Here is a 15,033-nt window from a genome sequence, read left to right on the forward strand (position 1 = left end):
CAAAATGGAATGTTTTGTCTTGTCTTAAACTTGCATTTCCTTTCTAACAAGAACTGTTTTCTTCATTCAATGTAATGCGCAGTTTTAGTTACTTGGAAGCCACACTATTCTATGGATTTCATAATTAAAATGGCCTGGGTACATTAATGACAAACTGCTGATGTCTTCACCCCTTTGTCTGGTATCTCTTCTATGCTCTCCCACTGTGCAGTATCAGGTTTGCTGTCTTTTTGTTCTGTCAGAACAGCCACACCAAGTCTGCCTGGCATTGTGTCTTACGTGATATGGTTTGCAGTGGATGAATGTACCAGAAGGCACACGGCTAGTATGGAGTGATTCTTCACTGCAAAATCACATTTCTTCTCTCTGCAGGTTTCAGGTTTGCTGGTGCTGGATTACAGCAATGAGTACAGTCACTGGCAGGCTGCAAGGAGTCTTGGGGAGTGGTTGCAGGAAGAAAAGGTGAGAAATCCAGGGATAACTACATGAAGAGAACAGGCCTGTGTGTCTGGGAACAAGGGAAAGAACAACCAGCTTTGAGCTGCTAACCACTTTTCTCGTGAGATGTCTTCACCAGTCTGTACTGGGCTTGTTCTGTATTCCTTAGTTCTCTGGTTCTTTGGGGATGTTTGGTTCTTAATAAAAAAACAATCCACGTTCGATTATATTCCAGCATCTCATCAGATGTTTCTGTACTGCTGCTCCTAGTGACTGCCACAGTGGTAATCTCGAGCTGTTAGCTGCAGGAAACCCTCTGACTCGAAGTGGCGGGAGTTGAGGATGTGCCAGTAGAGTGCAACTGACTTGTAACAGCTGGGAGGGTTAGGTGCTCAGGAGGAAGGAAAAATGTGGCTCAGAAATGAGACCAATATTTGCCATATAAGCTTTTTATTTTGAGCTTTCTAGTGCAGAAACTAGAAGTCTTGAAGAACCAAGCTATTTATGAGTGGGGAGTAGGGAGGAAAGGTAAAGAACTGCAAGTGGGGCAGCCTTGGCAATAGAGCTGCTAAGAGCCAGAGCCCTTTAACAAAGGGCACGTTCTTCTCAGCAAAGTGATCTGGCTGTTGTCTTCATGTGCCTTAGCTGCTTGTTCTCTAACTCATATTTCTCTTTTGATTTCTTCAGGTGCCTGCTCTCTATGGGATTGATACCAGAATGTTGTCCAAATTAATTCGTGACAAGGTATGATCCCCTTCCCTCGATTCAGTTTCATTAACCTTGCCGTTTTCTGGGACATTTTTCTAACGGTGCAGCAAACCTGAGGTAGCAATGCTACTGCTGGGTTGCCTTGACTTCAGGTGCTGCTCAGATCCCCATGCTCTTCCAAAGGTTCTGGGTTTCTTATTCCACATGAGAGTGAACCAGCACGTGCTGATGTACATGAAACTCCTTTGGTAGTTGTGTCAGACACAACAGGTAGTAGTGTCACCTGCCTGTTGCCTCAGGTAGTAACAGGGATGGCAAAAATTCTGTGATATCTTGTGCATGTTAGTTCATAGACAGCACCAGCTTTGGTCAATGGAAACTTTCCGGACCCTCAGAGACTTAAGGAATGGCTACGTTAACCTAACCTGGATTCCTAACTCAGGCTGGTTTTCTTTGACTGAAACCTTTCATTATTTTTAATAGCCATTACTTTTCTCTGGTTTCTGAGAGCTGACAATTGAAGGACATCAGCACGATTATGTTACTGAATGGAAGGTGGTGTTAAGGTACTTTCACATCTGCTCAGTGATCAAAGCCATTCTGAAGGTAAATTGTTGTGCCTCGGAGGCTTTTCTTTTGTAATGGATTATTTGAAGCTACTCTTTTCTTCAGTTGACCAGTCTGCAATCTGTAGTGCAAGTCCACTCCCCCGTTCATTCCACAACCAAAATATGAATGACCCAGCCTGAATAGAGGAATATTTGTGGAAATGAATTCTGATGGGAAGATAAGGGTTTGTCCTGCTCTTACAGACAGCAGACAAGTGCAGTTTAATGCAATGGAAAACGGCAATCCATTTTTCTGCTTTCTTGAGACATACCGTTTAATGGATCCATGTTCCTTTCATCCAAAGTAAATACGCTTTCAGTGTTTATCCAGTAGCTTATCAGACAGTGTAGAGCAGTAATGCCCATTATACTGGGACTCTGAGTGGTATTGGTTTATGGCTTTTAAAATAGTGGATAATGTAGCTTTGTCTCCTGGACTTCTCAGTCAGATTAGGGAAACAAACAAAAACTTTATAACTAGACATGGAATGAAATATTAATTGGGGGAGAGAACAGGGCTTTATTGTGACAAATGCAGAAATGAACAGCAATTTGTTAAAGCTACTCTAAAGATAAATGCAGAGCACCATTTGGCTGAGTAATCCAGTGGCAAGGTAAGACAGACTATTAGTGAGAAAGGCTTTAGGGCTTTGTCATCAGCTTTTACGGGACTGGCTACCCAGTGGCACTCGGCAGTTTCTGTGGCTCCCAAGAACTTGACTTCTTTAAGGTGATGCTGACTTGCTCAGCTGTGATGCACACAAAGCAGTTTGGAGCACCTTGTGGTGTAAGATGCCACCTCAAGGTGACGAAGAATGTCAGTCACTGTTAAGATCTGTCTTCAAAACTTACCCTTAATAGTGCACATGGCAATGCAAGGTCATGACACTTCCCTGTCTTAAGAAGCTGGCAAGGGTACTTCAAGTATGACCAACCATGGAAGTATCTCAAGGAAGTATCACTAAAGCCAATGAGCAGTCCCAGCCTTCACAGGGCAAGCTGAATGTCGTGTGTTTTATCTTGACGGTGTGATATGTTAAGAGTTATCACAAAACACTGACTTCTTCTGCTTCACCATCCCCTTCCATCCTTGCAAAGTTCTGTATTGCACACCCTGTCCCCATGCTGAGAAGAGTTTAACCCTAGGTTAATCCCACTTATTCCAGGAGTGGAGCAAAGCCAAAATGGGAATTTTTTTTCCACTGAACTTTAATGAACAGAACACAGAGTAGGATGTGCTGCTGGCAGATCAAGGGTGTCCTAGCTTATGTGAGGTGATAACAGCAGTAAAGAGCAGAGCTTGCTGGAGGTGATTTTTTTTTTTTTTAACAGATTATTCAGCGAACAGCTGTGCTGACCTGCCTCCCACACAGCTTTGCTTTTACAGCTCTGCTGCCTTATAGCTATCCAGAGTATGTGGCTGAAGACCTCTCAGTGGGTGTCTAAAACCAAAAAGCTGCAAACTGCCTTGGGGATTACTCCCAGATCTTATTTGGGGATCTGAAACCTGATCCTCTTGGAAGGCAACCTGTTTTACTGTTATTAGACGGCTTGCCAAGCTGTTTACAGATTTTACTGGTGGCACTGCCTCTCCTCAGAAGAAGGATGTTTAAATTTGTTTTTAATACTAGGAAGGGATCATAAACTTCTGAAGATGCTGGAGGTGGCTATAAGCTGTCAAGAAACCATCTCTAACAGCTGCTCAGGTTGCTGTGCCTGTCAGCACCTTGCCCCAGTGTTCACAGCTTCTTTACTTGTGCTTCTTTGTTTACTGGTGTATTTCCACAGGGCACAGTACTTGGGAAGATTGAATTTGAAGGTCAACCCACAGAGTTTGCAGACCCAAATAAGCAGAACTTAATTGCAGAAGTTTCAACAAAGGTGAGAATTTTTTCTAGTCCCAGGTCTATGCACTACAGGTATTAACTGCTCCCCATTTGCTCTGGGGATCATCCAATTTTTCTAAACAATCTGGGGACCTTTTTTAAACCATTCACCTTTCTAGAGCTTTGGAGGGCTGTGACCTCAACATGGTCCTTGTATGGTCCCTGTGGCTTACTAGGTGCTGTGCTGAAGCTGTAAAATAGGCTACATTGAGCTGGATGTACTCTGAACAGTGCTCTGATCAGGGGACTGTCTGTTCCGAAGACAGGACTGAGAAGTATTGGGGATACAGTTAGACCTGGTGTGGGGGGCACACTTTCAAACAACTAACCAAAAGAAAGGTTGCTTTACTTGAATGAATTTCAGGAAAGCTCACATTTGATAGCTTGTGCTCAGGCATAATTCTGTTGAGGTGATTCCAGAAGGTATTTGTAGGCCTCAAAAACAGACCAGCATAGGAGTTCCCTGGCTCTAATATTGCTGGCATTAGCTGCTTTTTGTATAGCTGTGGACTGAACAGCAGCTATGTTTGTACTCCTGTTAGCAGGACATGCGAACTGTGCTCAACCACAAGCTGAGAAGAGCACTGTAACTTACCAGGTCATAGTAAACCAGGCTTACACTAAAAATGGTAACAGTTCTTCTACCAATGCAAGGATCAATGTCTTGAATCGTGGACCCTTTGGGGTTTTAATTATAGGATAGAGTGCCATAGGTGCGTTGACTGAGGTGACAACTGAGCATGAGTCCCATTTGCAAATTCCATGCTTACTGTGATGCTTGCAATTCCTTTAAGATCACTGAGGCTGTGGAAGAGCTCTGCAAATAATTGCTTGTGTACGGTTCCTCAGACAAGCTGATGTGTGAGTGGCATGGGTGGGAAATTGAAGTGCAAGCCTGAAGCCAGGCTTGGATTTACAATACTAACAGGTTACCTGAAATGCTACTGGAATGCACAGGCAGCCTTGCAAGTCAGGGATCTCGCCAACTTATGCCATGCCTCCACTGTATTTTGAGTTAGGTCCTTGTTGCTACACGGAAATATGGCAGTTGCTTATTGAGGTGTTTGTGATCTGTAACTGCAAGATGCAGGTGAAGTCATTTTGAGCAGTAACTTAGCAATAGGTAAGGTTGCTGATGCTAAACTCAGCAATTACTAAGACAGAATTGCTCTAAAGATGCTGAAAATGGCTTCTAAAAGGGCGATATAATAAGATTAACGGAGCTTTGGTGATCTTGTTATGTTTATAACTTCATTTTGTAGGCTTAAAAAGCAACATCACAAATGAAGCTGACAATGAAGTAAGCTGTTCAGTGTTGGTAGTTACTGGCCAGGATAATCTATCTGTTTCTAAACAGCTATTTTTGTGTTAATCAGAATACAGTAAGACCTGCTCATCAGTTGTACCTTTGGAGTGATTTTAATCATTTATTTTTTTCTTCCTGTCCCCCACATCTTTAGGTATTAGTGATATAGATTCTATAGACTAACGCTACTTGTACAGGGCAGGGAATGTAGAAAACTGCCAGTGTTTTGCAGGAACTTTTGTTGGAGATTTATTTTGGTGCCTGTGATGTTCGGGGTCGTGGAGCATATGAGAGGTATTTAAACGCTTGAAACTAATAGGTCACTTCTATCTACACGTATAGTCCCATGTAGTCTTTTTGCTGTCACGACTGTTGCCAGCAGGAGTTTCTCTTCTCCCTGACTGCTGGCTCAGAACCTTCCCGCATCATCCTCTCAGACTGGGAAGTTTTTCATAGGTTGTGCTGTGACCACATGAGGGAAATCCTCTGGCTTTAGAAGGAATATATTTTAACAGTTCCCTGCTTGAGTTTCTGGTCTAGCTTCTGCGTAGGCATACTCTCGACCAGGTGTAGGTGTCAGTGCTCTGCAGTACAGAGGAAGAGTAAGTGTGAGAAGTGGGGGAAGGCTTGTGAAGACAGCAGCAGCACCTAAAATCAGTTGGGAAAGGTGTTAACAAATCATAGCCTAATTAATTGGACAGGGGGAAGTTTTGAGGAGGAGGCAATTAAAATAACTCAAAGAAGTTTTGTTCCACAATTCTCTCTGGCCCTTAGAACAGCCAAGGAGAACATCTGAGGGAGATCTTTGGTTCATAGTGTTTCACAGATTTTTTTTAGTAGGGGTGTTGTGAGGAAATGAGGAGTCCCCAAAAGGGAGATGGCTTCTCGCACCCCGGCTCTTTCACCTCTGCTCCTGAAGCGGCAGGCAGTCACTCCTGATGATGATCCGAGACGTCCTCACACAGGACATGCTCTTGCTTCCATCTTTAAAAATCTCTTCTTGTTTTTTTAGAAGAAAACAATTAAAACAAGAACTTAATTAGGATAACACAAAGGGAGGGACTGTAATATGCTGCTAAAACTTCATTCTCTACTCCCTGTAGAGGGGATGTTTTTTCCTTCTGGCTGGTCCTAATCTCCCTTGAAAAGATTGTTTGTCACCAGCACCATGGCGTATTGGGAATGGTCTTTAGCATCTTTTCATAAAGGGGCCCAGCTGTGAAATTTGAATGCCAGGGAAGCCGATTAAAAGGGAGTTTTTAGCTTAAAAAAAAAAAAAAAAAAAGTGGTGTATTGCACAAGAGGAAGGACACTTTAGATAAAGTACACTTATGAATATCAACTTTCAGGAGCTGAGAATAGCTGAAGGTAAGCACAGAGTTTGCTTTTAGAAAGTAGAAGGCTGCCTTATGTGCTTATTGGTGGGCGGCATCCCATGCTGGCACTAACTGCAGTTGTATAACCAGTAAAATAATTCAGCAGGCTTCAGAAAGAAGCTGTCCATAAAGATCCCAACATCAGTGCTAGAGCCATCTCTCAATGTCTCCATGTTGCAGTGTCAAGACCCATAAAATAGATGGTGGTTTGGCTCCATCATCTTCCATCCTGGTTGCAACCAGGAAGGATAAGTGGGTGTACTGAAATGGTCCAGAGGCAGGGGATGTGTAGTGACAATTTACTTTGTGGGATGGGAACAACAGCTGGAAGAGAAGGTGCCAGAAGTGTAGTCTGATGTGTACAACTGCTGGTGCCACATGAACATATGTGATGCTCAGTGGCACCCACTGGAGGTCTATCGCAGAATATATCATATCCAGCCACGCTGTGCTTTGGTCCTGCTGTGACTGGAGGCTCAGGGTTGTGTTTAATGTGATGGAGCCATAGCTGGTGGTCGTGAAGCAGCCTTGCTCCACTGGCATCAGCACGATGACTTCCCTTCGGCTGGAAACCTCTCCCCATGTATCTGGCAATTCGATTGGGCTGCAATGATCTGTGAGAACTGGCTTGCTACTTCACTGCTAATGAGGTGAAACACTGGAAAAAAGGTTGTCATTAGCTATGGAAACAAGTGGTTTCTTAGGGATTGCTGTTACTGCTGTAATCAACAGTATATAAAATGGTATTGTAACTTTTATTTTAACAAAAAAAATATGAAGTGTTAACATGTGTGGTACTTCTGGAGATTTCTTTGTAAGTGGACTGTTAAGCACCAGTTGCTGCATGTTGGTGAAGAGTTATTTTGCTGCTCACCTTCCCTGTGTTTTGGGGGGCAGGAGGTGATCTGTCATTTACAGCATGGCCTTTCTTTTTGTAGGAAGTCAAGGTATATGGCAGAGGGAATCCAATTAAAGTTGTAGCAGTTGACTGTGGGTTGAAGTACAACATTATTCGTCTGCTGGTAAAGGTAGGTCAGTGCTTTATATCCTTATTTCCTGTTTTGCTTTGATAAGAACCTTGCCTGTACTTGGTAGGCTTCCTTTCGGCTGGACACATTAATTCCAGTAGCAGTCTCCCTCCTAAAATGAGGTACAGGTGGTTTTGTTTTTAGGATGATTTTTATGGACTGTGAGGTGTTTTCTGAATTTGATGCATGGTATTGAGGGGGGTGAGGAAGAGGAGTTATGCAGCAACCTTTCAGCCTTGAGGAATCCCAGAAAGATGATCTTTAGAGAAGCTGTGGTGCCTTGTCTCTTAAGAACAACCAACCCAACATTGTCAAAAATGAATAAATGGGAAAAATTTTGCAGTGAGAGTGGTTGGTGAATGGCTGAAACAGGGAACCAGAAAAGTTGTGGAATGTCTGTCCCCGAAGATGCTGAAAACTGCCCTAAAGTGGAAGTCACCCCTGCTTTGAGCAGGGATTGGACCAGATGACCTCCTGAGCTCCCTCCAGCCAAACTGATTCTTTAATTCTAGGATTCTTTGAAAATCTTTTCCTATTGTTAGCACTGAGATGAAGCAGTCCTTACTTCTCTAGCCGTACAGGAGGAATGAAGGTGGTGTCCTCTTATTCCCTAGATGCACAAGGTTTACTTGTTTCAGTTTTCTTGTTACTGTGTATGTTCATCCCCTTTTAGGTGTGCAGGACTATTGCTGGCATGGTGTAGAGGCTGAGAAGCCCTGTGTTAGCAGTTAGGATGAATGCAATGTGTAAAAGTGAATGTGTTACTTGTGTATACACACCTCTTTTGCATTCAATTACTAACTTTTGATCTCATTAGTGAATTTCAAAAATACTTGGCAAACACTGAGGTGGCTCAAAGATGAAAAATCGTAGCAGGCTTGTGGAAATAATCTGGACATAATTAATAATAGCCTCGTTATTGTTCCTGACAAGGGAACGGCTGAAATCCCAACTCAGCCTGCAGACATGCATTCATTTGTTCCTTTGCTCCCCTCATTGCTTGTCTTTCCCTTTGATTTTCTCCCAGCGAGGTGCCGAAGTACATCTGGTTCCATGGGACCATGATTTTATCAGCATGGAGTATGATGGCCTCGTAATTTCTGGAGGTCCAGGGGATCCGATGAATGCCCAGGAGGTGATTCAGAGTGTCAGAAAGGTAGAGTATGATAGCCACAGGCCATTTTTTCATGTTTATTTGCCTTCTTTTCCAAGTGTCTGAGGTCTAAACAGTTGGTCCTTCAGCACCTTTGTGACCTTGTGAAAGAAGAGCCTTGATTTCACAGTGCTCCCATTTGAAATAATGTCATGCTTTAATGTAAAGCATCCTTGCTCATTCCCCTTGAGTAGACCGAGACACCAAGCTGTGCTCTGAGCTTTCCCTCTGAGGAGAGGAGGAATCTTTCCTTTATAGGCTGTCGCCAGCCTTGCATTCCACTCTTCCCCTCTCCACTTCCCAAAGGCTGTGTGGCTGCTGTGAGGGAAGTGCAGCAGGGCTAGGAGCGTAGCATGGGTTATGCTGGAAGTGCTGAACAGTGACACTCCAATAGCTTTTGAAAACCTTTTCATTACAGGTGCTGGAGAGCAATCGCCCAGAGCCTCTGTTTGGAATTAGCATGGGGCATGTGATCACTGGAATAGCAGCCGGAGCTACTTCCTACAAGATGCAGATGGCCAACAGGTACGGCATCTCGTCTGCTCCCCGGGGCCCAGACAGACCAGCTCAGTGCTGCACACACAGCAGCAGTGCTTTGCTTCAAAGTGCCTTAACAGGAGCTAGCTTGGCAGTAATGTTATTTCTTCATTCTTGCCATTCTCATCTGCCTTTAATTTAAACTGCCATGGTGTGCATTGCTTTTTTTTTTTTTTTGAAGGTGCTTCATTGAGTTTGAGTAACTGGTCCCCCACCAAACTGAAGGACAGCAAAGTTTCTCCCAGGATTTATCATTTTGAGAATGGCTACCAGTCTTGAACAGCTACTGCTGAACTGCTATGTATAGTTCCTCAGCTATGAGTCCCTCCTAATTGTGGCTTTTAGACATATCCAGCACTTCTGTCCTCTGTTCTGTGACCCTTTCCTTCTCCCTTTCTCTTTCAGAGGACAGAACCAGCCTGTCCTGAATGCAGTGAACGGACAGGCCGTCATCACTGCTCAGAACCACGGTTATGCCATCGACAGCTCTACCCTCCCACCTGGCTGGAAACCTCTCTTTGTCAATGCCAATGATCAAACAAATGAGGTGAGTGCATGCTTTCTAGATACCTACGCACAGCAGCCTCTAGTAAACAAAGACTGTCTCACTTTATTTTCCCTCCTTGAAGCTTGCAGTCAGGTTACAATTAGTCCTCAAAACTAAACTTGATGACATGGCCCTTTACTCGGGGTCCTGCCTTACAGCCCCAAAGGGGGTGAACCATTACCTCTGTCCATGCTAGCCCAAGGCGTAGGACTGCAGCAGTGACCTCACGATTTCCCTGGAAGTGCTGCCTTATTAACTTCTGTGACTTCCCCACTGCAAGGGTGCTAGCCTGTGCCACTGTAATGTTGTGTCAGTTCTGTTTTATACTGCACAGAAAAGGGATATTACTGGAGTCTGGTTTGTTTTGTTAATGTAAATAGAATCCAAAGGCCTAAAGATCAGGAGGGAGACAGGTAACTGCCTCTAGAGAACGATTTACAGGATCTGATGAAGAGGCCTCATGCCAAGTAATGCTCCGTGTGGAGGGGTCTTCTGTTTCGTATAAATGCCCCACATTGAGTCTGGCAGAATGGACAGTGCTGCTCTGGCATATCCCGGCTATACTTTGCAGGATCAAGGAGCAGTAATTTCCAGCTGATTGTTTGAGAGTAAGATTGTTGTTCATCACTTCGTGTTGTCTTTGTCCTTGCAGGTGTATTTAAGCAGAGACAAATGTTGCCAAACAAGGTATTAATACAAAGGATTTACAAGTGTCATTCAGTTTTTGAAGTGACTTTGTTTTAGCTGTGTTGGCACACTGAACCCTTCCATTCTCAGGCCTTTCATGCTTGCTTTAGCTGAATTTTGGGGACAAATGTCATGGTGTTTTTGCTTAAATCAGGTGGTAAGGCTGGACATGCTTCTTCTGGATCTAGAAGCACGATATTCTTTTATGTGACCTGAACAAAGCATTTCTGCAACCCCCAAAGCAGCATCAGGCTCCTAAACCTTTATAGATTTGTCCATATGGTGGAGAGGGACAAGAGACATTGCAGTTCTAGCATGGGGTGCACAAACAGGAACAGGACTGGATGGGCTCTCCTCTGCAGTCTGCATTCCTCTATTTGGAAGAGAAGAAACATTTCCTGTGACCGACCTGACACAACACAGTTGGACAGGGCCAGCACAGGTTTCTAAATACTGACAAGCCATGGAGTGAATATATTTTGAAAAGGTGTTAGTACAGAACTAGAAATAACATGAACATTCAGGGAAAATGTGGCAGACTCAGGATGTTCTTTACTCTGAGGGCAGTAACTCTTACTGTGGGCAGGAGCTCATCTCATATCCCTGTCTTATCCCTGCAGCCTGGGATGGCACTGTTACTCTGTAGGAGCTGCTGGGGCTCCTTTGCCCATTCGTGAGGGTAACAGGTTTATATCTGAGCTATTTTTTCCGGGATTCTCTCTTAGAACCTTGGTTTCTTCCATCTGGAATCAGGGGCCATGAGCAGTGACAGCTACAACGTAGTCTGCCAGTGGACTGCACTGCCTGGTGCTGTCAGGCCATGCAAATGAGAGATTTGTTTTGCCTGGCTCCAAGTGGAAATACAAGCACCATCTCCAAACTCAGCTTAGCTCTTTCATACCATTGCTCATCCAGAGCAGTGGTCCCACTTCGTCACAGGCCTGCAAATGACCCAGGGCATGGCCTCGTGTCAGCATTTGAAGTGAGTTATGGAAATAAAGAGCATGACCAAACTTTCTTTCTTCTGTAACAGCACCAGCCAGATCAGAGCAGTAAAAACAGTGAAACAGCCTTCTTCAAAGTGATCTTTTACTTGCTCTGCATGTTTTTGCTTCTTTGCCTGGTCCAGGATCCTCTCTGGAGGGAGACCAGCCTGTCTGTTCTGCTAAGTGCATGCAATTTAATAGGGTTTGCTACTGTAATGGAAGTGATGTCTCTACCATGCTTCTCAGCCACACACAGCTCAGTGGGTAATGCACGCATCGGAACATTAGCAGAAGAGCAAAAGGCTCCATAGTAAGGCTCCTCAAGTAGGACATAGTTTGAAGACTGTGCATGAAACAGGTTTCAATTTGGCAGCCACTAAAAACATCTCAGCCCCTTGGCCTTCAGTGCTTACAGGGATAAGATCTGGCTTTCTGCTCTCTTGCCTACTTGCAAAGAGTCATCTACGATGATTGTTTTTATTCCCGCAGGGAATTATGCATGAGACCAGACCAATTTTCACAGCACAGTTCTACCCAGATGCAAATCCCGGGCCGACAGACACAGAGGTATTGTATGAGGATTGATCTGGGCTTGCTTTTAGGGGCCCCGGGGAGTGCAGATACTTATCAGCTACAATAACAAGTATTTATGTCGTCGATGGTCCTAAATCTTGTTTTCGGAGAAGTCAGAATCCTCACAGAGGACCCAGTCATGCATAGGCTTGTGTCTGCTTAGCTTGATCCACAGCTAATTACAATCAGCAGCAAGGCGTCTATTGACTTCTGTGTGCTTTGGATCAATGATTCCATTCACATGATGTGCATGCTTTGAGTCCTGGTGGGATTATTTGTGTGTTGGAAGTTACTGAAGTGCTTAAGGCTTTGCAGGATCAGGCTCAAATCTCTTGTACCTGGGGTGATTGCAAAAGGAAAAGGATTTCATCTTACAGAAAAAACACTAGCCAGATGTTTTGTAATAAAATCATTAACTTTCTAATACATTTTAGTTCCACTTTCAAATTTTATAATTACTGTAGAGTTATGTAAATGAATTCATACTTCCTCACTCTGGTTCTCCTAAGTGAAATGAAATTTTAATCCCCCATCTGTGACTTCGCACAAATTCTATAGCAACTGGTTGCATAGTCACAGAGTATGACTAAGCAGCAGCAGGGGATGTGGAAGGCAGAGAAAGCGCATCTGAACAGAAATATACTTGGCGTTTCTTGAGAAGGTGGAAGAATACGTGGAAGTGCTTATTTTAATCTTAATTTGATGTTGTTGATTAAACCTGCAAGTAAATCTCTTGATATCAAGACGTTTCCTACCAATCTGACCTGTAAATCTCAGAGAATGTGAAACAACCCTCGGCTCTGGCTTCTCCAAGTATGTGCACTTCCACTGCTTGGATGGATTTGGGAACCTGGACCCCTTGTGGGCCCCATCAGTCAGGTGCAGTCACAGCGTGCCTCGCTGTGTCCTGCTGCTGCTTCTCCTGTGGGATGAGGCACATGGAAGCTGGAGAAAACTTCCCTCACAGCTACTCTGGGATCTCCTGTGGAGGGACCAAACAGCTGACACTTAGACACACCTGTTCAGACCCCGGCTCTGTAGCAGACTCCATTCCACATGGCTCGCTTGAGCTAGTTAAGCATCTGCTTTTCTGTATTTTAGCTTTCAATGCACACTCTTTCCTTATGCTGCCAGCCATATATAAGCAGAACTCACAGACATGATTTATAAGTGTTTTCTCCCTGATATGACCGCACTTTCTTGAATGCAGCTTTGTCAGATACAGCAAAGTCATTATAAATAATGGTCCCCTCTTCTCTGGTGGTATGAATGTGCCTTCAGAAGGCAGCGGAGCAGAGTTGATAGCTTGAGCTCACAAATGGCCTGTTTTTTTTTTCCTTCTTTGCATATTATTTGTTTAGTTCCACTTTGGAGATTAAATTCATGTGTTTATTTTTCCTAGTTCCTGTTTGACTCATTTATTTCACTGGTTAAGAGAGGGAAAGGCACTACCATTGCTTCGGTCCTGCCCAAGGCTGGAGCAGCAGCTTCTAGAGTGGAGGTCAGTGCACAGATGCTCTTTGTTCCTGCCTGTCAGTAAGGCTAGAAGCGTGCTGACTCCTGCTGAACCCACCGTACTAAATGGCATAAAAAGCAGGCCATGGAGGTCAGAGGATTCCTCCCTGTACAGAAGGCCTGTCCTAGAGTCATCTAGCTTTTCTTGTGTTGTTGACTCCCTTTTCTTTTGGAAATTTGTAAGATCTGACATTTTGTGTATTTTTCTTTCTAGTTCTCCCAAGAAAGGTGCTCTCACAGCAGTACAGGAGGTGCCCAGGGGTAATCCAGCCATGAGATCTTGTGCCAGCATCATAATGTTGATGCCCTGTTGCTTGGCAAAGAAGTCTGAAATACCTAGCGTGAGCTGAATTTCAGACAGTTTTGCTATCTTAGAAGGCAGCTGGACTTTGTGGTCAGCCAAAATGAGGCATGGTTGTCTATGAGCACATGATAAAATTAACACATGTATTGCATGCCTTATGCATAAGCTGTGTTTCTCTAACCAGAGAGATATGGGACAATTCCTGTAGAAATATTCGTACAAGTAAAAACTGCAGAGTTCTTGGAGGTGACTTTTATTTTCTTTTTAGAACTTAAGATTTTTAATTTGAGACTGTTCTGTGCTGCACAGTCTCTGTTCATTTTGCTATCCACCACCATGGGACTGACTTTTTCCATACTGTTTCACACCTCTAGGTCTCCAAAGTTCTCATTCTTGGATCCGGGGGCTTGTCCATCGGTCAGGCAGGGGAATTCGATTACTCTGGATCTCAGGCTGTGAAAGCCATGAAGGTGAGACAGATACTTCAGAAATGCTAACTTTAATTTATTTTCCCTTGTCACAGTGAATGTTTGTCCAACTCTGTTATTGCAGGGGCAGGGAAGCTGGCAGAATAAATAATAAAATTACCCATTTTTGGTTTATGAATTTGTTGGTTGTGTGATCTGAGTTAACCACTCAGAATTATCGACTGAAGAGCGACATTCTTGAGGTTTCCATTTCAGCCTTCAGATGGTTTGTTATTTTTGTTGTGTGACTGATCACTCCAGGCTTGTCATATTGTCCTGCACTCTGGTCAAATGAAGAGGAGGAGTATGGTTAGCAACACCTGAGCTGAAATCACTGAAACTTGTGGTGTGCTGACAGTGCAAGGCAGACAAATAATAACAGCAGCAGAGCAGTTGGCTGCTATCAAGACCATTATGCAAAAGATTTTGAACCCCTTATCAAAAAAAAATGTGTTTATTTCAAATGGAATGAGTGCTTTAAAGTTCGCATATGCCAAGTTTTGTTTCCAGAATGAATTCATAATTTTGAAAGGAATAAATGAAAAGTCATCCTTTTGGATGCCTTTTGTCCAATAAACTTAATATCCCACTTCTGAAGTCCCCTTTCTGAAGCCTGGAGGGCTTTATTATTCTCCTAATTTGAAGAAGGAGAGACTGTATGGGTCCGTCTGACAGAATCAGAGCAGTTATAGCTGCTGCCCTCAGACAAGGTGATTACTGTGATCTGCACTGAAGCTAACTAAAGTCAGGGCCTTTCTATTCCTGTGCTGACCCTGGAGTCAGCAAAGGGGAAAAAATCAATTACAGTAATCTTAAATACAGTCTGGGGTAGGTCTGCATCGGTCTTAATGTTACAACACATCTTGTATTGTATGTGCTTTGTGTCCTGTATTGCTATTGCTGGCTGCTAGCTT

At 43.7% G+C, this 15,033-nt stretch overlaps 1 protein-coding gene across 1 annotated transcript in view; it reads left to right on the forward strand.

The window, feature by feature from the left end:
* Positions 1 to 15,033, forward strand: part of CPS1 (carbamoyl-phosphate synthase 1) — a 91,452-nt gene that overhangs the window by 13,297 nt on the left and 63,122 nt on the right. Inside the window, exons 4-13 of the mRNA XM_035571114.1 lie at positions 373 to 462; positions 1,126 to 1,182; positions 3,543 to 3,635; positions 7,261 to 7,350; positions 8,378 to 8,506; positions 8,922 to 9,028; positions 9,446 to 9,587; positions 11,750 to 11,827; positions 13,236 to 13,334; positions 14,027 to 14,122. Coding sequence (XP_035427007.1) covers positions 373 to 462; positions 1,126 to 1,182; positions 3,543 to 3,635; positions 7,261 to 7,350; positions 8,378 to 8,506; positions 8,922 to 9,028; positions 9,446 to 9,587; positions 11,750 to 11,827; positions 13,236 to 13,334; positions 14,027 to 14,122 — 981 coding nt within the window. The remainder of the gene's footprint in view (positions 1 to 372; positions 463 to 1,125; positions 1,183 to 3,542; positions 3,636 to 7,260; positions 7,351 to 8,377; positions 8,507 to 8,921; positions 9,029 to 9,445; positions 9,588 to 11,749; positions 11,828 to 13,235; positions 13,335 to 14,026; positions 14,123 to 15,033) is intronic.

The sequence above is a fragment of the Cygnus atratus genome, chromosome 6, assembly GCF_013377495.2.
Source record: "Cygnus atratus isolate AKBS03 ecotype Queensland, Australia chromosome 6, CAtr_DNAZoo_HiC_assembly, whole genome shotgun sequence".
Lineage (NCBI taxonomy): Eukaryota > Metazoa > Chordata > Aves > Anseriformes > Anatidae > Cygnus > Cygnus atratus.